Source organism: Acanthisitta chloris, unplaced genomic scaffold (assembly GCF_000695815.1).
Source record: "Acanthisitta chloris isolate BGI_N310 unplaced genomic scaffold, ASM69581v1 scaffold2505, whole genome shotgun sequence".
Taxonomy (NCBI): Eukaryota; Metazoa; Chordata; class Aves; order Passeriformes; family Acanthisittidae; genus Acanthisitta; species Acanthisitta chloris.
In genome coordinates this window covers 12249-32536 of record NW_008674121.1, presented here as the reverse complement: position 1 = coordinate 32536, position 20288 = coordinate 12249, and the positions used below count along the sequence as shown (strand labels likewise).

The window sequence follows — 20288 nt, the reverse complement described above, 5'->3', positions numbered from 1 at the left end:
GAAATGGAGGAGGAGAAAGGCATTAAAATACAGTGTAGATGTTGCCATTAGGGTCAATATAATTAGGTAGATTACCACAATATGAAAGGCTGGAAAGTGGAATAAATTTACTGACAGGTAGATTATTGGTAGGTTCTTGCATTGACACAGTATGAATGGTTTGGGGAATTTACAAACATATTTTATTCTAGGTACATTGGCTTTTGGCTAAGACTTCTGATTGATTGTGGCAAAGACATATGAAAACTTTTCTAAAGTACAAGATCACTCCTGTGCAGCCCTGTATCAGGATTTCATGGTGGGAGAAAAGAAAGGAATTGCAAGCAGGTTGAGAGATGTTACCTTCATTGGTTTATCCAATATAATGTTTCTTTTACATGAGGGGTACATTAATTTTTGTTTTAGAAATGGTAATCTATTGATGATGGATTTTACACAGTTGGGATTTCATCCCTATAACTAGTGGTTATGCTGCAAACATATATTATCCCTTTGCTGTTAAAATACATTGACAAAAACATTTTTTTCCTTTATATTTTCAGATTCCTGTTTTTTGCCAGCCAATGATCTCACCCACAGTTTTTCTTCATACCTGAAGGAAAGTGAGTTTAAAATGCTGGTCTGGATGAGATGAAAGTTGTATGAAAAACATTATTAAGGCAATGTTACTGCAGTTTTTATCTCTAGCTCCAAATATTGTTTGTTATGAAATATTAATCACTTTAATGTTTTTTCTGGTCTTTTTCTGGCAGATTTTGTTTTTCTGACTCTTTTTTACTCTAGCATTTTTTTTTGTATCAAAATATTCTAGGATTTCTTTTAATTGCTAGGGATTATTCGTTAGCAATTTATTGTGGTTTCATAAGTAGGTGTATGTATTATTTTTCAGCAAAAATCCTGCAGCTGTCTGCTGGAGAACCAAAAGAATTTTTATTCTCTTGTATATTTATATTGAACTTCTGGTCTGGTAAATGTTTCTTTCCAGTTGGTTTTCCCTGATACAAATTGCCTTATGTGGCAAATGAAGATGATGGGCTTGTCACCATACAACCTGGTGATTATTGATGCTTATCTAATTCATTTGATTGTGTGATGTTTCTGTATTTTAAGCACTTCATTTTCCAGTTTCTCAGCCATAACTGTGTGTAAAAGTGTTGCCAAAGATCCAGACCTCATAGGAGTCAGTATGTGTGTTCTTGCTTCTGGCTACCATTCATCATGTACTCTAGTAATTTAAAATTGTGGCATGTGGTACTTTCTCTGTGTGTGTACAAGGGCTTTTTCATTGCAGTCTGTCCTAAGTGGGCAAAACTCCGTAAAAACCACAAAGAGAAGAAGTCGGTGATGATGCTGGTTATCTGCAGTTCTGCTCTTCGTTCCTTGGAACTCATCAAGTATGTCAATAGCAAATGTTATGTTGAGATTGGCAGTCAGTCAGTGGTTTTATCTTGGAACCACAGACATAAAGGCAAAACTGGGACACTATCCTCTGCAAGCCAGCAAATTCACTGACTCAAACTGATGCAATATCCCTTGCTTCTTTAGACTGTGGGAGTGTGGTGTTTGGTTTTAGGCTGAAGTAACACTTAGTACTTCAGTTGCCTGGAAGTGTTACTGTTGTTAAAAACCAAAAAATAAAGTGTAACCACTTTGGAGGAAATACGCAACATGCTATACTTGGGACCAGAGTAAACCCATAAAGCATCATGATCCACTAGAAATCATGACTTTGCCCTAAAGGCAATGAGGACATGGCATCCCAGGGCCTCCAGTGCCAATGTGTGCATCTGGCCTGAGTGCATCCAGGTCTGTGTCAGTGTTCTCAGCTGGCTTTGGCTGGCAAAACTGCTGTGCAGAGATGAAATTTTCAGTGTTCCCTGCTCTCTGTTTGTTTCTTTTTTCCTTTGTCTATCCTCTATTCTAATTCCAGAAGTCTTGATGGCTTTGATTAAGTAATGTATACCTCACAAATTTTATGGTTGTCTTCTGTGTCTTGACCCCATTTCCTGTGGTTATCTGTCAGTACAAAGGGAGATGGAGAGTTGGGAATTTTGACTCCATGACACAGATATAAGCATAGATGAGGCAGATGTACCAGTAGTGCTTAGGCCCTGCATGCAGATACTAGCATCAGAGACTCAGGTGGTTTATATATATACCTGTATATAAACCTTTACCTTTGCAAATTGAGAATCTGGCACACTGCAAAAAGCATGCAGAGAAAGCTGTCTGAAGTGACATTCATTAAATACTAAGTATGTCATCAACATTGTTGCTGTGTGCCAAAATGAAGCGTCGGGCAAACAAGTCAGGGTTTCCAACGAGTTTTGGTGAACTGAAATTTGAGCAGTCTCTGCAGTAAATACTCTGGAAGCCTAGGTTTTCCCAGGAGCCATGCTGCAGGTAGGCTGTAAAATGTAGATTGGTCCATACACAGATCCTTCCTTTTGTGGGCACACACACATATTCATTCATGCCAGTATCTCAGTAACTGAGTTATTTTATATAGAGGATTTGGTGATAATCAGTTTTGAACTGTGAAAGCACAGGCCATAGTTACTAAATATTATCTGAAAAGCTGTCTAAACAATATTGCTCCCTACTGATACCTTCTATTGTGTTCATCGAGTTGTTGATCACTGTTGACAAGTAGCAAACAAGAATGTACATAGTGTTCAGAGTACAAGCAGGGGTCACTGGGGGACTGTATGTCCCAAGCATGTTGAGAAATGCTGATTACTTATGATTTCCTCATGTGTGGTCTTAATCCTAGCCCTGATTCTTGCATTTCATTGTTCTTTTTTTTTTTTTTTATTGCTAGGTCAATGACAGCATTTAAAGGAGACTGCAAAGTCCTCAAGTTGTTTGCAAAGCACATAAAGGTTGGGAATTTTAATAGAGCAAGTAAACAATGAAATAATGTCATACCATTCTCTTTTTAAAGCATTTGGCTCTACTGCCTTTTCAAGTAAAAAATAATGTCATACCATTCTCTTTTTAAGGCATTTGGCTCTACTGCCTTTCATATAGTGTTCACATAAAGTTCCTTCCTTTAGGTATTGCTTCTTCTGGTAACCCACTGCTGCAGTGTGAGGAATCCAGGCAAACACAGTCTCCAATAGCTCTTGTGCAACCCTACACAGAATGTAGATGCTTAGGCATGTGCTGTGTTTTAATAATGTCATACCATTCTCTTTTTAAGGCATTTGGCTCTACTGCCTTTCATATAGTGTTCACATAAAGTTCCTTCCTTTAGGTATTGCTTCTTCTGGTAACCCACTGCTGCAGTGTGAGGAATCCAGGCAAACACAGTCTCCAATAGCTCTTGTGCAACCCTACACAGAATGTAGATGCTTAGGCATGTGCTGTGTTTTGGAGATGTTCCACATTCCCGTGAATTGCTCACTCAAATGCCATTTGTCTGCTGAAATAGGAGGCTCACATACATAAGTCCATGGAAGCAAACTTTACCAGCACCCACATTTGGATTCGGGAAACTGAATGCCTGAATACTCAATATCCATACCTGTGGGAAAGCACAAATGATGGGGATGTTGAAAGTAATGAGTGGATACTTGGCCTTAGATAGAAATGCTGTTAAACACACAAATGTCACTCGCTTTGTTTCACCTTTTTTCAGTATCTTCATCTTGAAGGACTTCAGAGTTAATTCAAGTTTTGTCAGTTTTCTGGATATTTCCAGAGAATTTGTTTAAATGCTGAAGGAATCCTACTGTTCTCACCTCCAAAAATAGTCAGTGCAATAGCAGATTTTCAAAGTTGAAATGACTGAACTTCTAGAGAAGTGTGATGCCCAGCTGGCTTGTTACACTTCTGAAACTTTCTTCCGGATATAACAGTTTGGCAGTTTGAAAGACAAATAGAATTTCTTACTTGATGGTATTCTAGAAAGAGCTACTATGAGATACTCAATGTATTTCCAACTCTTTGAGAAAAAAATTTTAAAACAATTGTGGCTTTACCATGGTTTTTCTTTCTCTCTTCAAAATAGATAAAAGAACAGATGAATATGTTGGAGAAAAGTGTGTTCCACATTGGGGTTGGAACTCCTGGGAGAGTAAAAGCTCTAGTGGAGCAAGGTAGGAGAACAAGGAGGGTTTTTGCCCTAGATATCTTATATTTGGTCTCATGAGAAGTGAGACTTCATTTGGTTTTGAGGTGCTTAGGGTGGCATGAATCTGTAGATTTGGGTACTACTAAACTGTACGGTTCTGCTTCTCCACTTCTACTATGTCAGTCACTAGGTCAAGATTCTAGTAGTTGATTTTGTGATTATTTTAAGCTGGCATAAGTCAGTATTAGCAGAGAAAGGCAGAGTAATACTTCCTCACCCTTGCCAGTCAGTGCTCGCTTATTCCCCTTTCCTGCCTCTTGTGCTAGTCCAAGAAACGTTTTGGCAGCTCAGTGAGCTGACCCCAATTAAAACAACACCAGTGTGCACACAAAATCAGGTAATGAGCAGGCAGAGGTGGGGAACTTCCTCTTTTGGCAGGAACACTGATTTATGCTGACTTGAAAGTGATTACAAAAGCATAACGTGAGATTTAAAGCTCTGGGAGACCAAACACTGCAAGTGAATCAAAAGGAAATAATGGCAGAAGTCACTGTATCATATGTCACTCTGAGCTCAGTGTAAACTTTTGTGAGGGGTGGACAAAAGATCTGCTTGCCAATTTGATTTTACTTCTGATTTGTCTATAATTAAATTAATTATTCTATATCGATCTCCTTTTTCCTTCCCAAATTTTGTGTACTTATTCAGTAGACAGTATGTACATGAAGGAAAACAAACAACAAAGTGACAAGATGATAAGGCAATTCTTTCCATTCCTCTTTCTGAAGTCTGCCTTTCTCTGATTGTGGTCAGGCACCGGCTGTGGGTTGGGACTCTGGTGCTTCTTCCAAAAGAGGACAGGGGTAATAGTTTTGTTGTCTTCCTGTGCAGTCCACCAACATTAAATTTTCATTGCTGTAAGGGTGGTGAGCCACTGCAACAAGTTGCCCAGAGAAGTTGTGGATGTCCCATCCCTGGAAGCATTCAACACCAGGCTGAATGGGGCTTTGAGCACCCTGGTCTAGTGGAAGGTGTCCCTGCCTATCACAGGAGATTTGGAACTAGATGATCCTTAAGGGTCCTTTCAACCCAAACCATTCCATGGTCCTCTTTTAGGTGGAGGCAGCTTATGGCAGGAACACAAGGTGTGTTAAGTTCTAGTCCTTTTTTGACACTTTAGTGTTACAGTGCCAGGTCACTAGAGAATGGAGAGGATGGATGGAAGAAAATGGCAGGCATCATGTAGAAGACCAGGGCAAAATAGGAGAACAGCTGAAAGGCAAGTTTGGAAAGGACCTTTATTTTTCACCACTATTTATTCGAAGGATAAAGGAATTCTTCAGCAGCACCACTGACCTGACGCGCATTGACTTAACACCCAGTCCTGTAAATTGCTGAACGTTGTCAGTTCCCATTAACATGACTTTTCAGGCTAGGGTCCTTTAAACTTACCAGTTACAACATCAGCTGTGGAAATTCAACTCCTGCGGTTTCATCAAGAGGAAGCTTGAGGAATTATTTTCTGGCAGGATGTTAGCTCTTGACAATCCTGGCAACAGTAGTTGTTCTGCTTTTGTGTTTATCTTCCAAAAAGGCATGGGATTATGTGGCTAAGGGAGTTTGCAGTGTCAGTGCATTAGTTTTCCAACCAGCAAAATACAGTACTTAAGTGTTCAAAGATTAGTTTCCTTGGTAACAGACAGCAAAAGATGTAAAAGCCAAAAATCGTTTTGATAAGCCCATGTCATATTATCTCGGTAGTAAAAATTGTGTTGCCTTTTTAGATGGCCTGTGCTTGAACTCCACCAAATATATTATTCTGGATTGGAACTGGAGAGATCAGAAACTAAGGAGAATGATGGACATCCCTGAGGTATTGTATAAACACCTGTCTATATTTTGTGCATTCATTACTTTTGATTCTAGTTCTCAGATCTTGGTCAGTAAAGTTTTCTTTCTGTAAAGCTCTCTTCAGTGGTATAGAAACACAAAGAAGTCAGCATTGACTGATAAGTCTGTACTCTCTAATCTCAAAATTACCACCTGAGGAAGATCTTTTCCTTTATTGTTGCAAGTCACAACTGTGATTTCTATGGTTGCTCTGTGAATTTCCCCTGTTTATGCTAGATGGTTGTTCCACCTGTTCCCAGGAAGTTCTTTCAGTAAGAGGATTTTGTATAAAGTCCTAGACCTAGACAAATCAGAGGGCTGAGCAGTCATCAATTATATGAAGTTTAACAAGGGCAAGTTCTGGATTCTGCACCTGGGATGGGGCAACCCTGGCTGTACCTGCAGTCTGGGGAATGAGAAGCTGAAAAGCAATGCTGCAAAAGGGACGTGGGGGTCCTAGTCGATGGCAAATTGAAAATGAGTCAGTTGTGTGCCCTGGCAGCTAGGAGAGCCAACCATGTCCTGGGGTGCATTAGGCAAGGCATTGGCAGCCAGCTGAGGGAGGTCATTGTGCCGCTCTACTCTGCCCTTGTGAGGCCTCACCTTGAGTATTATGTGCAGTTTTGGGTGCCACAATATAAGAAAGCTATGAAACCATTAGAGAACATCCAAAGGAGGGCAACAAAGATGGTGTAGGGCCTTGAGGGGAAGCCATGCAAGGAGTGGCTGAGGTCACTTGTTTAGTTCAGCCTAGAGAAGAAGAGACTGAGGGGAGACCTCATTACCGTATACAGGTTCCTCACAAGGGGATGTGGACTTCTTCTTTCTGGCAATCAGTGACAGAACCCGAGGGAATGGCCTGAAGCTGTGTCAGGGGAGGTTTAGGTTAGATATTAGTTTCTAATTAGGTTCTTCACCCAGAGGGTAGTTGGACACTGGAAAGCTCCCCAGGGCAGTGGTCGCAGCACCAAGCCTGACAGAGCTCTAGAAGCATTTGGACAACTCTCAGGCACATGGTGTGAGTCTTGGTGTGGTCCTCTGCAAGGTCAAGAGTTGGACTCAGTGATCCTTGTGGGTGCCTTCCAAGTCCAAAATATTCTGTGTTTCTCTGAAAAGTTTCCTCAAAAACTAAATAAAGCTTTGAACAAGCATTTATTTTTGTCCATCTGAGAGTAACATCTTTTCTTGTGAGTAAATCTACAGACAGGTCTCTTGGGCATTTTTTCTTCTTGGTTTTTTTCTTTTTTGACAAGTTTTTTTTCTTTTTTGACAAGTACAAACCATTTAGAACCACCCATCATTTGTAGACGCCTTTTAAGATAATTTCCAGTTTTCAATTCTGTAATCCAGTTTTTATATTTAGTGCTGGGACAAGGTATGGTTTACCATATGCTGTGGGGCATCACCCAATATCTAGCCAGATGAAGAGACAGATTCCTCCATTAGTGGTTGTTATAAACCTCCCAATTTCCTGCACAGTGTTTTCAGGTTTTTCGCCTATTTAGACCAGGCTGATACACAGAATCTTCAGGGGAAAGGACTTTTTTTTTGCCTATAAATATTAACTGTTTCACAAATGAAAGAAATTATCAATCATCAATCCACTTGTCTATGTATTTGAATGTGCTGTATTTTACAGTCCCACATGCACAAAGATAGATGTTTTTGATAATCTTGAATAAAGCACCCCACCAAAAAAACACATTGCAGAAGTGTGGCAAAAGAACCTAGCTTGCTTTTTGGAGGCAAGGAGGCTCCCTCTTGTGGTAAATACATCAGGCCTTTTTGTATGGTGCTTGGTCTTACCTGTAAGTTTTTTAAAGAACAGAAAACATGAATTCACAGACATAGCAGTACAAACGGTGCTGATTGCAGTGGGAGGGATTTTTTAAGTCAGCTGAAGCAAATATAACTACAGTAGACTATAGGTGATCCACCTTAAAAAAAGATGAGGATTATGTTGCTAATATTTCATTTTGGGCTATTTCAAACCTGAACTATCCCTTTTGGATCACTGTATTGGCATTTCTGTATATCTGCCTAGGAATATAGGCCAAAATATTGTGACTCCAAATTAAGGCAAAATCCTAAAGCTGTCTTAGCATAAAAAGCTGATCTTAGTTCAAGTTAAATCCATGTAAGAATGTTGCACCTTCATACATAGTGTTAGCATAGGTAATAGATATTTATGTGGGATTATGGAATAGTGAATATGCTATTACAGAAAAGTCTTCAAACTGCTCTTGACTCAGGTAACACAACATACAGAAAGGTTTTTGACATCTTGAGCTATGCAGGTGAATTGTCTTGCAACTGTTTGTCTTACTGCAGACATCAGGCAGATTCCTGAAATTTATTTGTAAGGAATGTCATCAATGAAAGATAGCCAAATAATCTTTTGGTGGTAAAGCATCTTAACACTACATATTAACCAACAGGATGTTCTAGCAATTTGTAGACTTGAAGTATGGAATACAATATTAGTCAACTTTTCTAATTGAAAATTGTCAAGTACATGCTATTATAGTCACAAGTCTAATCAGAGAGGAAACACAGTATCAAAGACATAACTTAGAGAATTGGCAGTTTGATGTACTAATTTCTTTCATCCTATGTTAGTTGTAGAGGCAAAATTGTACACTTAAAATTAGAAACTAAGCATTCTGGCCTATTTTCACTGCAAACCTCAATTGTCAATAATTTGTTTGCATATTTAAGGTGCCACATTGCTAAATTTCATTGTAATTACACCAGAAAGCAAGAACAGCTTGAAACACATGTCCATTCTACTTGATGTTTTTGTACTCACCTGATGTTCAGCAGAGAATTATGTACACAGTGGTATATTCTGATAAATACATGAATTTTAAAACACATGGGAGTCCTGAATCCCATCATATCCACACAATGGATGGTGCCCTGAATCGCTGCTCTGTCAGTTCCCTCAATATCTCATTAGTTAATACTGTTGGATTTTTTTATTCTCTGTTTCTGTGTCTTCTGCTTCATTCATCCCAAACAATGAAGAGAAGGAAATAAATAGAAGGTTCTCAAAGAAACCACAGGAAGGGTGAATGAGATTATCAGACTTTGTCTTGGCACACTGCAGTTATAGCATAAAGTAAAGCATAAAGGTCTAAATAAAAATTGATAAAAATTTTCGATCTGACCGAAGGACAAACTTCCTGCTTTGAAAGCTTTGTGTACAGAGGTTGATGGCAAGACAGAGCTTTCTCAAGTCCTCAAATTCCTTGTTCATAAGATTCAAGTGGATGTTTTTTCAACAAAAATAAATACTGTATTGTCTGCAAACAATGCACACTGAGCCTTCAGTAAATTTGGAAATATGGAAAGTTTAATTTTCAGGCTTCATGAAAGTAAAAAGGGTTGTGAGAAATGGACTTGTGATAGAACAACAACTGTTTTCTCCCTCATGTAACATATCTGATATGGAGTAGAGATCGGTCAAGCTTTCTTACATCATTTATTCCTGTGCAAAGTGGAGACACAGTGGATATAATCCTAAGAGAAACTTGCAAATAAGTTACTTGTAAGTGGTAGGAGGGAACTGTAAAGAAACTGTGGACTAACCGTGATGACAAAGAATCTTGTGTTCCCTTTGAAATATGTAGTCAATATTTACTCTGTAATACATTTATCTTTAGGTAAGCAATAAGCAACAGCCATATCTGTGTAACAAACCAAAGTACTTTGCATGCAACACATGCAGACCTGACCTTCATGCTCACTTTCATTTGGGTGTCTCAGACACAGACAGTGCTGTGTCTGTCGTACTGTGGTTGGTCTACTTGATACTGCTTGTTACTCAGGAAAGTCCTGTAGGAATTTTGTGGCACAGGATGGACCTTTGCTGTGCAATGTGTTAGCAACTCCTTACCAGTGACTGCTTTTCTGTAGTCACATTATAAGGGACACGAGGAGCTGTAGTTGTAGTTCAGGGTTGCAGAGCAAATGGCTAGGTATTTTCTAAAGAACCTTGGATAGGAATTTGCTTCTTTAATTGGTAGTCCTATGGTAAAGTGCCTGAGTAAATAAATAATGGTATCATTATCAGTAGCTTTTGATGCTTTCTTTGATTTTTTGTTTTCTTCAGATAAAGAAAGAAACAATTGACCTACTGGAGATGAGTATTATAAAGCTGTGCAGAGAGGGGTCTGTGAAGCTGGGACTTTTTTAATGAGTTTGCCAACAAGGAAGCAATTTGCAGCTGCATTTTACTATTACCCTGTCTGCAATTGGCAAGTGATGAGCAGGCGATGGAATCAAGAATTTTGACTTTTCAGAGGTCTGTCAACGCAGAAATAATGCACATTTTAATAATGGAAGTTTTGTTTGTAGTTTTAGTATGATTTTTATTGCAGGAACAATGTCATACTGAAATTAGAGTTACGTTACATTCACCTGCTAGATTTACCACTATATGTCACTATTAAGACTTTGAAGATGAGCAAACTTGAGTGTGAAAGTCTTTGAACATCTCAATTTTCTGTTCTCTCCCTCTGCTCTCCCAAGGGAGACGTATTTCTCTCATGAGAGTGGTAATCTAGTTTTTGTTCTCTAGGGTCTTTGGAAAAGGTGTATAAAGTTTAGTAATATGTCAAAAAAGTATTTTTCACCTATCTATTCTAGAGCTGTCCAAATGCTATTTTTTACTTTTAGATGATAAATTCTTTGTATATTATATCGAGATTTTGTTTTTGTTAAACTGTGGGAGTGTGCAAAAAAAATGTTCTTCTGTTTGTCCATTTATATTAAAAATATATGATCTCTGGGTGATTCTCTTGTCATTGTGGATAGGAGGGAATGGATGGATTTTTTTTCAGAGAACAAGATGAATAGAGGTGAGCGAGTCATCAGTGTCCTGAAAAGACATTGATCCGAATCAGATATTTTGAGAATGAGTTGTCCTGATAAAGAACACATAACCTTTTAACAACCTTGAATTGCATCTGAATCAAAGGCAACAAATGTAATAGGTTAAGAAAATTGATTTGGCCTTCCAAAGCATTGTTTTCTGTCCAGTGCTGTCTCAGCACCTGCAGTCCTCCCCCAGTGGAATCCAGTGCAACAGGAGTAGAGTTCCTTTCATTGCATGCCAAGCCTGTTAGCTGGGCAGCTATGGAAGTGAAGGAAGAAGAAATAATACCTCTGAAATTACAGAGAAATTCCAGTATGGCTGACATTATCCCTGTAAATGAATAAGACATCACAAATCCTACTGAGCTGGGGGGCAGTAAAAGTATATTTAAGCTTTTCCAGGAGGCATGAACTAGACACTCTGACCAAAGTACACAATCATTTGGTTGGTACAAGCTGATCATGGGAATCCAGGCACAAAGATAGAAAACAAGGAAGAGAGAGATCTAGTTAATAAGTAATTCCTGGCCATAATGCAGGTTTGAACAAACAATACAGTCTCCCAACAATAAAGACAGTATCTCAGCTTAAACACTCTCCAGAACGAGTATATTATTCCTTCCTCTCACCAAGAAGAAAATGAAAAACAAGACAAGTTTTCTTCCTCAAGAAGGAGAAGCACATCCTTCCAGATGTCCAGATAACAGTGCATTCAAACAACAGAGGCTACCAGCTTGGAAACCTCAGCTTACCCTTGCATCTGTGCTCTCCAGCTTCTTTCTCACAGGAGCATTCTGCCTTACTGTGGGAGTCTGCCTTATACTGGCTGCAAACAGCGTCAGAGAAATCCAGGTTTGTTTGGGGGTGACGTTCCTAGATATTCTGTAAAAAAAGAAACTGGGCTAGGTTTGGAGGGAAAAGGCTTTGAAGTTTTGCTTCTGAATAGAGATGATAGCAGTGGCTTCATGCCTTGGACATGTGTCCAACAGCTAGTATTCCTGTGAAAATCTTCAGATATAGTTTTTCATAAGTAAAATCCAAGCACTGAGTGGTTCACTATATGGTAATGTCTGAAATATTGGTGATAATTACTGCCACTGGCTGGCAATGCCTGAAATGTGGTCATTATTTCCTGGGTTTTTGAAGGGAAGTAAGAAATTTTCATAGTGTTTGGTACTAAAAGAATATACGTGTTTGCTGGGGCATTTTCTTTAAATACAGGGAGCTCTAAGGTTCAGGTCTCCTGCAGGCAAGGTTGGTTAGACCTGTGGTGGTGTTAATAGACTCCTGGTTTGAGCCAACACTCAGCACTACCTCTGGGCTGGTCAAGAGGGGTGAGCCATAATGCATGTGGGGGATTTGTCAAGCATTACTTGGTCAGCCAGGCCAAGGTGCAAAAGTGTTCTTCACTCAGCACTCCTTTGCCAAGGAGCAGATGTGAAGGTTCTGCAACAATCTTTATAAGGCTCTAAAACAGCTTTAAACTAGGGATAAATTTTGTGCATGTTGATTCAGACCAAGTCCTGATTCTCTGCCTCTATTAATTTTTAACAATATTTTTGGCAGTCCAGAGTCACATAGAAGAGAACTGCTGAGAAGTCTTGGAGCTAAAACACTAACCTTTTCCTATGTACACATCCTTTATTACAATATCTCTGCTTGTTCACTTCTCTGACAGATAGATTATTCAGATAAATGCTCAGATTGTTCAAAGTTCCGTGAAAATTCCTCTAACTGGAACAAGGAATGCCACTGTTTGGTTAATTTCACACTAAAGGAAGATATATTGGTGAGTGGATCCAAGAAAACAATTCAAGTTGCTTAGTACCACCCATTACTTACATTCCTGCATGGTAGAATACAGTAATTCTGCTCTGCAGAGCTCCTGATTTTCTTTGTACTTTTTCAAAACATGAAATACTGAAAATTTTACACTGTTGCCTTTGCTATTTATTTTGGTTTATGTTAAAAATAACCAAGACTTGGCTACTTTTGCCTTTGGTTGGGAGATGTCCAAGGAGAAGATGGGGGTGGAGGAAATGGTGTATGATTGTGGAGGTGACTTCCCTCTGTATCTTTCTCTGAGTCAGTAGGAAACCCTTGCCCTTGGCCTGGGGTTAGTTGTTACTGCACTGCTAAGCTCTCAAGTGAGAAGGAAATCTGAAGCTCTGACCACTTGTCATAATTAAACCCCTGTGGTCTTTTTTTACAAGGGTTATGTTGTTAATCCCCAAGGTCCTTGAAATAATTTCAGTCTAGCAATGTGATTCTGCAGTTTCATTTGGAAAAGTATCATTCATTTCCTGTCCTAAACTAGCAGGTCATGTTGTTGAGACTGTTAAAACGCTTCATGTTCTGCTAAAGAGACCTTATATTTAGTACTGCACAAATGATCCCTTAAAATTATGGTACAATTTAAATTATGAAGTCACTTTAGGATTCTTCAATATTGAAGAGGTTGTTAAAGTATTTTGTAATTCTACAGATTACAGTGATGTTTCAGATGAGAAATTAATTTAACTGAATAATGGTTTTTTATAGTTAAATAATTCTCTTTCTTGCTTGAGTTGCCTGCTTAGCATTATCCTTTTAATTTAAAGGTCTTTGTGCACTTTCTTTTATGGAAAATGTCTGTCTCCACAAAATGATTCACAGTCATTGCAAGTTCATAGCCAGCCATGTCATCTTGAATAAAATAATCATCAGGCATTGTTATTTTAGGTTTAATTTGGTAATTTAAAACATGTTTAATTTTGTGCCAAAATCCTAAAACTTTCAGTTAGGGTAAAGACTAGATTCTAACCTATGTCTGCTGAATAGCTTCGAGTGTACTTACCAACACTTACATATGAATTGAGTACTCTCTTCCCCTCTCTTTTTTGACAAGTAATAGGATTTCTCATTGTCTTCATGAACTCACCTTATTGAAGAGATTTATGCTTGACTTCTAGGGTGATGTTTTTATTTTCTATGGTCTGCAAAACTTCTACCAAAACCACCGTCGATATGTGATGTCCAGAAGTGATGCACAGTTGTTGGGTCGAAAAGTAAAGGTAAGTTTTTATCTTACGTTATGAGATCACCAGTATTTCCAGCAGGTGCATCTTTGACCATATGGACAGCTCACTAGGCATAGGTGTAAGTGTGTTTAGATGGCTCTAGGGAATAATAAGGTACAGATTTTCAGTGTTCAGTCTCTGCTTTTATGATTGTTAGGGCCATTATGTCTAATAAGTTAATAGCAGAGGAAAATTCAGGGAATAAATAAAAGATGCTAGTCCAGTGTTGGCTTTCTCAAACCTGTACCCTGTAGGAATGCTGATTAAAAAATGCATTGTCTTTTCCAAATAAATTTACAGAAAGGTTTTCCTTCTTGTGTTTTCGGTCTTAGCCAGAAATGTTTTAAGCTGTGCTTTTATTATAGGGTTAGGGAATTAAGTTATTCTAAGTCTTTCATTTTGCCATCTGACTTTGGAAGCAGACAAGGAGCAGGAAAAGGTGTATGGTGAAATAAGTGATCATGTAGCATTCTAAGTATGCAATTTAGAGGTCCAAAGAGAAGGCTAGACAGTGTCACCTGCAGCAGACCTGCATAAGGAAATTAGTGAATGCAAACGTGGCATTCAGGGCTTTTTTTTCTTACAAATCTAAAGCATATTTTCCTGGATTTAAAAGTAGCATTTCTTATTACACACACAGTCCACATGCTGTCCTTTCAGTACCTCTGATGGTCATGCCATAATAATCTCTTGTTTCTTTTGTAGAAGAATTACAATGCCTCTTGTAATTCTCAAGACATGTTCCTCATACATTTGCTTCTCTTGGTGTCCTGTCAGTTTGTTTGTTTGCATCTGATTGCAACTGCCTTTGGCTTCTGTGCCAGTCAGATACACAACTCACTGGAGTTACTTGCAAATGTTTCCCATGAACTGGGATAGGAGAGATGTGATAAATTTGAGATGGACTTCTGTTTTTCATTCTGTATCTTCATATCTTCCCCATGTTTAATTGCAGTAATGTGGCTAACCACATCTGCTGTTCTCCAGCACTAAAGCAGACCAGGTCACAATTAAAAAGAAGGAAAACCAAAATGTTCTGTGGTAAGCCATGATTTCACTGGAACATTTTCAATTGTAGCCATGTTAGAACAGCAGATCCCCAAATCCATTTTTGTAGTCTGGAAGTTACAAGTCTACAGCAGAACTTGGTGAAGGCCTTAAGTTTACATACCTAGATATGGAAGGTGTTCCTCAACTACAGACCCATTCATTTGGATGTCTCTCTAATGTGACCAAAAGGTACTGGAGACTTAACTGTTCAGTGGCTTTTCAGAAGAAGGAGTGGGAAGACACCAGCAAATTAAAACAATCCCCCAGGTCTGTGCCTGATTGTTCTGTGACCTTGAATGCAGATTCAGAGGAGCAACTGTGCACCCTTCACCACCTACCGAAACGGGACTCCCATGGCACCGTGCGGTGCTATTGCCAACAGCATGTTCAATGGTATGTAGGTACCTTCCACACCTGCCTTACCAACTTCCACTTGAAACTATTCCATTACCATGGTCCAGATGAGTCCTGATATTGCAAGGTCTCTCTCTCTCATGAAAGGTTTTGTTTGGTGGTGCTACTGTAGTGAATATGGAGCTCTGTTCCTACTGTTCAGTAACATGCCTCTTGTTTTGAAACTGAGGGAAATTTTTAGTTTTCTAGGGCCCTCTTCAATGTGAATATACAGGACTGAGGAATTAAGTCCCTTTTGAAATAAGGAACAATGATGCAACAGATTTAGTATACTTTCTTGCCAAAAAGTATATTCCTGTACAGTGATGGGAGAGCCTAGACTGTGCTTTTCCACAGTGTATGCTTAGAAGGAGGTGACATTCTCCACACTGGTTTAGACCTTTGGATCTATGTGGTGTCATTTTCATTCTTTGAATACTGGAAGCTTACACAGACTTAATTTGATCCCAGGTTTGACCTTGTTTCTTAGTAATGTAGTGGGCATAGTCTGCCTATGAGTACATTTGGGAGATTTCAGAATGTATTTCTTTGGAAGGAAAAGAGACAAAAAACTTCAACAGACTTTTCTCCACTACCCCATCTCTTTTGTGTGCCAATCCTCCCCCACTTCCACCCTTTTTTTAACCTGTTCCATGCATCAGGTTTTGGCAAGGCAGTATCTGTTTGCAAGCCCCTGAGACACCTACACCAGAGGACTTGTGAAGGCCATCTGCATTCAGTAACTTCTAGATCTGTTCGATTTTTCATCTGCATGTGCACCCACCTGCCTCCCTGGAAGTCTGATTTACTGGACTAGGCTCACACCTAGGCCAGCAGAGCTACCTCTGTGCAGCACATGCAGTTCTGGAGCCCTGGATGCAGGACAGAATGCTATGATATTAAAATGCTGTGGGTAAACCTCCCAGTGTCTGCCTCTGCATCTGTCCTTGGTGCACAGTGTAGTGAAAAGTTCCATCTGCTGGTGGTATGTGGGAAGGGGGTGATGGCTGAATCCCCTCTTAGGTAGCTCATCTCTGACCCTCTCCTGTGAAAGAGGTGCTTCCAATTCACTTTAGACAGTTCAGCTGATTCTCTAATCTTGTTTTCTAAAATGAGGAAGGAAGGCCTAGTTCCTGCCACAGGAAAGGTTTTCAATCAAAGGGAGCATGTGAGAGAGCACTCAGGACAAGCAGTTAAACAGGCAGAGCTCAGAGCATTGCAACTCCTGTTAATGGACTAGTGACAAACATCTGGGGAGGTGGTGGGACACAGAATGATCACTTCCTCAGGAGAGTGTCTCTGTGCCTTGAGGAGCTGTGTGAACACAGGTTTGGAAGTAGGATTCTGAAAAAAAAGTAAGTTTTCATTGATGCTCATGCAGCTGAGTTGCGTTTGTCACATTTCCTAGCAGTCAGCCTGTCCCCATCAATATCATCCAACTATCCCTGACCATCATCCCATTGGCTGCCCAGATGTTTACAGAGGTGTTAATGAGACCAATAATGTTTTTGCCTTGTGTTAAACTAATCTAAGTAGGGAAATAGAATGGATGAAAACAAGTGCTTTTTGCCCACTGAAGCAGGATGTCATGATTAAGCACAATTTTAAACAACTGCTTTTTGATTGAAGAAAGTGTTCATGTCCAAGTTGGTAGACGAGTTCTACCTGGCATAAAACTAAGACAAAATTTACTCCAAAAGATTGTGGATTCCCTGGATTGTGCTTTTACCTCTCTCCTCTTCCCTGAAGACATATGTTATATATAGCAAAGCAATCAGTTTTAACAACTGATTAAAGAAATAGCAGGGAAAGCTAACTAGGAGAGTAACTCCTGTAACTAGCTGGAGAACTCAGAAAGTGATTTGCAAAGAAGTTAGTCCCACAGGAGTTGATGCACATATTTCTACACAGGGATTTAATAGGATTTTTGGTAGGAGCATGTTCAGTTTAAAACTCAAGAACTTCTAAGGCTCTGGAACCTTAATTCTTCTTGTGGAATATACCTGATGAAACCTTTCCCAAGACCTTCTTCATTATCAATTCATTTGAAAGATGTTTCAATGTGACATTTTTTCTTAGTCATGCTGGCAACTCAAATGACTCTCTTTTACTCATAGGCATTGCTTATTGTATTCCCTGCAGATACTATTGATCTTTTTTACAATCGTAACTCATCCATGATTCAAGTACCACTGCTGAAGACTGGAAACAGTTGGTGGACAGATAAAAATGTGAAATTTCGCAATCCTGTATCACACAATCTCTCTTCTGCATTTGCAGGTAAGAATGGTTCCACTGGTACTCCTTAATTTTCTCTATCTCCCCCTCATATGTTTCCCATTCTGAGAAAAATCACCTTTTGGAGAAATACATCCCAAAGTATGTTGGAGAAGCAGTTTTAGAGGGTGACTGAGAGCAGAAGACACATTTAGCCAAAATATCACCTTTTTAATTTTTTTAGCAGTGACCACAGAAGTTGGAACAAAATGGTTTTGAAATGCAGTTAGCCCACATCAACACCTGTCTGTGTAGTTTCTTGTATCACTTAATCTGTCCAGAGATAGCAAGGATGCAGTCACTTTTTTTTTTCTATTGAAAACCTCTGTGAAGGAGAATTGCATGTCGCATCTTTCCTTCATGCCTATGCAGATTCTTAGATAGTTTTGAGACAAGTGATGCTGCCTTCATCACTAGTTCTTTTAGACCTATTTGTTAGGGCTGTTTCCTTGTTTTGGTTGATCTGTACTGAAGTGGGACCAAAAGCTCCCTATTCTGGATCAGGGCAGTGCTGTGCTGGGTGCAATATGCAAGACTTAATTATCTAAGTAGTTTTCATGTGACAGATTCTAAATATCATAGATTATGCCATTAGACTGCAGAAAGGTGCTTTTCTGGTTGTACAAGAATAAATTAATGTATAAAAATCAAGGCAAACTCCTCATTATAGAGAGCACGTTGCTTGCTGAAGAGGCAAGAATCTAGAATAAACAGTAATTTCATTTGAGAAAGTCACTTTGTTTTTCCTGTGCTTAAAGTTTCTAACGTGTCGCAGCCCCTGGGTACTGTTAATCTCTGTTCATTCATGTTTGAGGTGAGTGGAGATACTTGGGTGAAAAGTGTTATCTAGCATAAATCATTTTTGAATATTGGACAGTGTCTTGTATCTCATATTCTATGTAGGTTGTGAGTAGGCCTGGAATTTAGTCAGCAGCAGCTGTTTTTACTGACAGTATGTCTTTCCTGGTTTGTTTCTTTTTCATCAGGAACAGCAAGACCTCCTTACTGGCAGAAACCAGTGTATATGTTAGACAAGGAAGATGAAAGGAACAATGGTTATGTAAATGATGACTTCATTATCTGGATGAGAGTGTCAGCCTTTGCTACCTTCAGAAATCTGTACCGTCGTGTCAGACGGATAAGGCACTTTGTGGATGGACTCCCAGCAGGGAATTACACTTTCCGGATTTCCTATAGTATCCTTTTATATTGGGTAAGACTGTTAGGTAGTTTCAGGGAGATGGAAGCAGATAGGATTTGGATACTAAACTGGCAAAGAAACTGAGCAGAACACCCCAAACTGGATCACCATGAAAAATGAGACAGTGCTAGTGGATTTTCTTTAGCCTGTGCAGATGGAGCTATGACTTGTTACTCAAATGGCAGCAGCTGACTTTGGTTCTGACTTCTGAGGGGGCTACTTTTGACTGGAGGCAGTACATGGGAGCATTACACAAAGGATGAAACTGAAGAGTGGGAACCTAAAGAGATGGTTGAAGCTGAAATATTTTATAGGGGGCTAAGCAGATGTGTAGATGCCATTACTGGGATGCACAATGTGCAGAGGTATCCTTGGCATTGAGAGCGGCGCAGGATGCCTGTGTCAGCAGAGCCCTCTGATGGATTTGGGCCATGTGCTGACTGACAGCAGCTTATGTGCTGGTGCAAATGCCCTCTCACACCCAACAGCAGGAACTTTGCTGACTAAAGCACTCCTTTTGTTGGCAGGAGTTGTGTTAAGATGACTATAAATTTCTCTTCTCTCTCAGCTGATAGAGCTATGGTTTTAAATGTTGTGTCACAGTTCTATTCTGAAAGTTTCCATGAGAGAGATGAAAGGTAAAATGCTATAACATTCTGGGTACAACACATTAGGGAGAAGTGAGCACTTATCCTCACTGTGTAGAGTATCATGATAAGCTGCCCAAAAAGGCTCATTTTCAGCTGAGTTTTCATAGCAGAGGAATACAGTAGCAGTTATATAAATTATAAATATGAATTTTGCAATGTTAAAAAAAGAAAGTATTTCCATGTGCACACAAAGACTGTATCTAAAATAACTGGATTTCTTACCATCAGCTGCCACTGGGTTTTTGGATCCAGAATAGCAGAGACATCACAGATCAGTGAAAGGAATTTTGGGGGCAAATGCAGACCTCCAGACTCGTTTTGCTCTGGAAAGGTTTTTGAGCATTTAACCACTACTTTTTCCTTCTCCTGGAAATAATGTAAACTTTGTCAGTGAAATCTTAACATCCCTCTATCAGATTTCCCTGTCACCAAATTCAAGGGGAGGAAGCATGTGATTCTTTCAACTCTGGTATGGAGTGGAGGAAGTAACCCATTCCTGGGAATTGCCTACGTGGTTTCTGGCACAGCAGCAACACTGGCAGGTTTTGTCATAACTGCCATCCACTTAAAACTCAGGAAAAAGAAAACATATTTTCAGAAGTAATAAGGTTCCCTGGCTTCCTGAACAAAGGCAAAGGTGCACTGTGACCAAAGAACGTGCAGCACAGACTTCATTCCTTCCTCTGACCTGTTTCAGCATCATGTTTGGTGAATATGTGCAGACTGAGGGGCAGTGCTATCCCATCCTCTGAAACCAAACTTACCTGAGGTAGCATTCTTATTAATGTATGTGTGCTCCTAAATTTGTTTCCCAG

General features: G+C 39.5%; 2 protein-coding genes across 2 annotated transcripts in view; both read left to right on the top strand.

The window, feature by feature from the left end:
* Nucleotides 1–10271, top strand: part of CMSS1 (cms1 ribosomal small subunit homolog (yeast)) — a 32588-nt gene extending 22317 nt beyond the window's left edge. Inside the window, exons 5-10 of the mRNA XM_009075202.1 lie at nt 543–602; nt 1292–1394; nt 2822–2882; nt 4013–4100; nt 5860–5948; nt 10080–10271. Of these exons, the coding sequence (XP_009073450.1) occupies nt 543–602; nt 1292–1394; nt 2822–2882; nt 4013–4100; nt 5860–5948; nt 10080–10163 (485 nt within the window). The 3' untranslated portion in view covers nt 10164–10271. The remainder of the gene's footprint in view (nt 1–542; nt 603–1291; nt 1395–2821; nt 2883–4012; nt 4101–5859; nt 5949–10079) is intronic.
* A 1211-nt stretch (nt 10272–11482) lies between these two features.
* On the top strand, nt 11483–20077 carry LOC103802683 (cell cycle control protein 50C-like). Its single transcript, XM_009075201.1, has 7 exons — nt 11483–11695; nt 12522–12632; nt 13795–13896; nt 15255–15345; nt 17488–17625; nt 18609–18818; nt 19890–20077. Exons 1-7 carry the CDS (start codon nt 11483–11485, stop codon nt 20075–20077), a joined length of 1053 nt encoding a protein of 350 aa, XP_009073449.1.
* The last annotated feature ends 211 nt before the right edge of the window (nt 20078–20288 follow it).

Excerpts from the sequence above, each read along its gene's own strand:
- LOC103802683 (XM_009075201.1), top strand. The coding sequence starts at position 11,483 with ATGAAAAACAAGACAAGTTTTCTTCCTCAAGAAGGAGAAGCACATCCT. Across the intron at positions 13,897-15,254 it reads TGTTGGGTCGAAAAGTAAAG|ATTCAGAGGAGCAACTGTGC; the intron begins GTAAGTTTTTAT and ends CCTTGAATGCAG. Across the intron at positions 17,626-18,608 it reads TCTCTCTTCTGCATTTGCAG|GAACAGCAAGACCTCCTTAC; the intron begins GTAAGAATGGTT and ends CTTTTTCATCAG.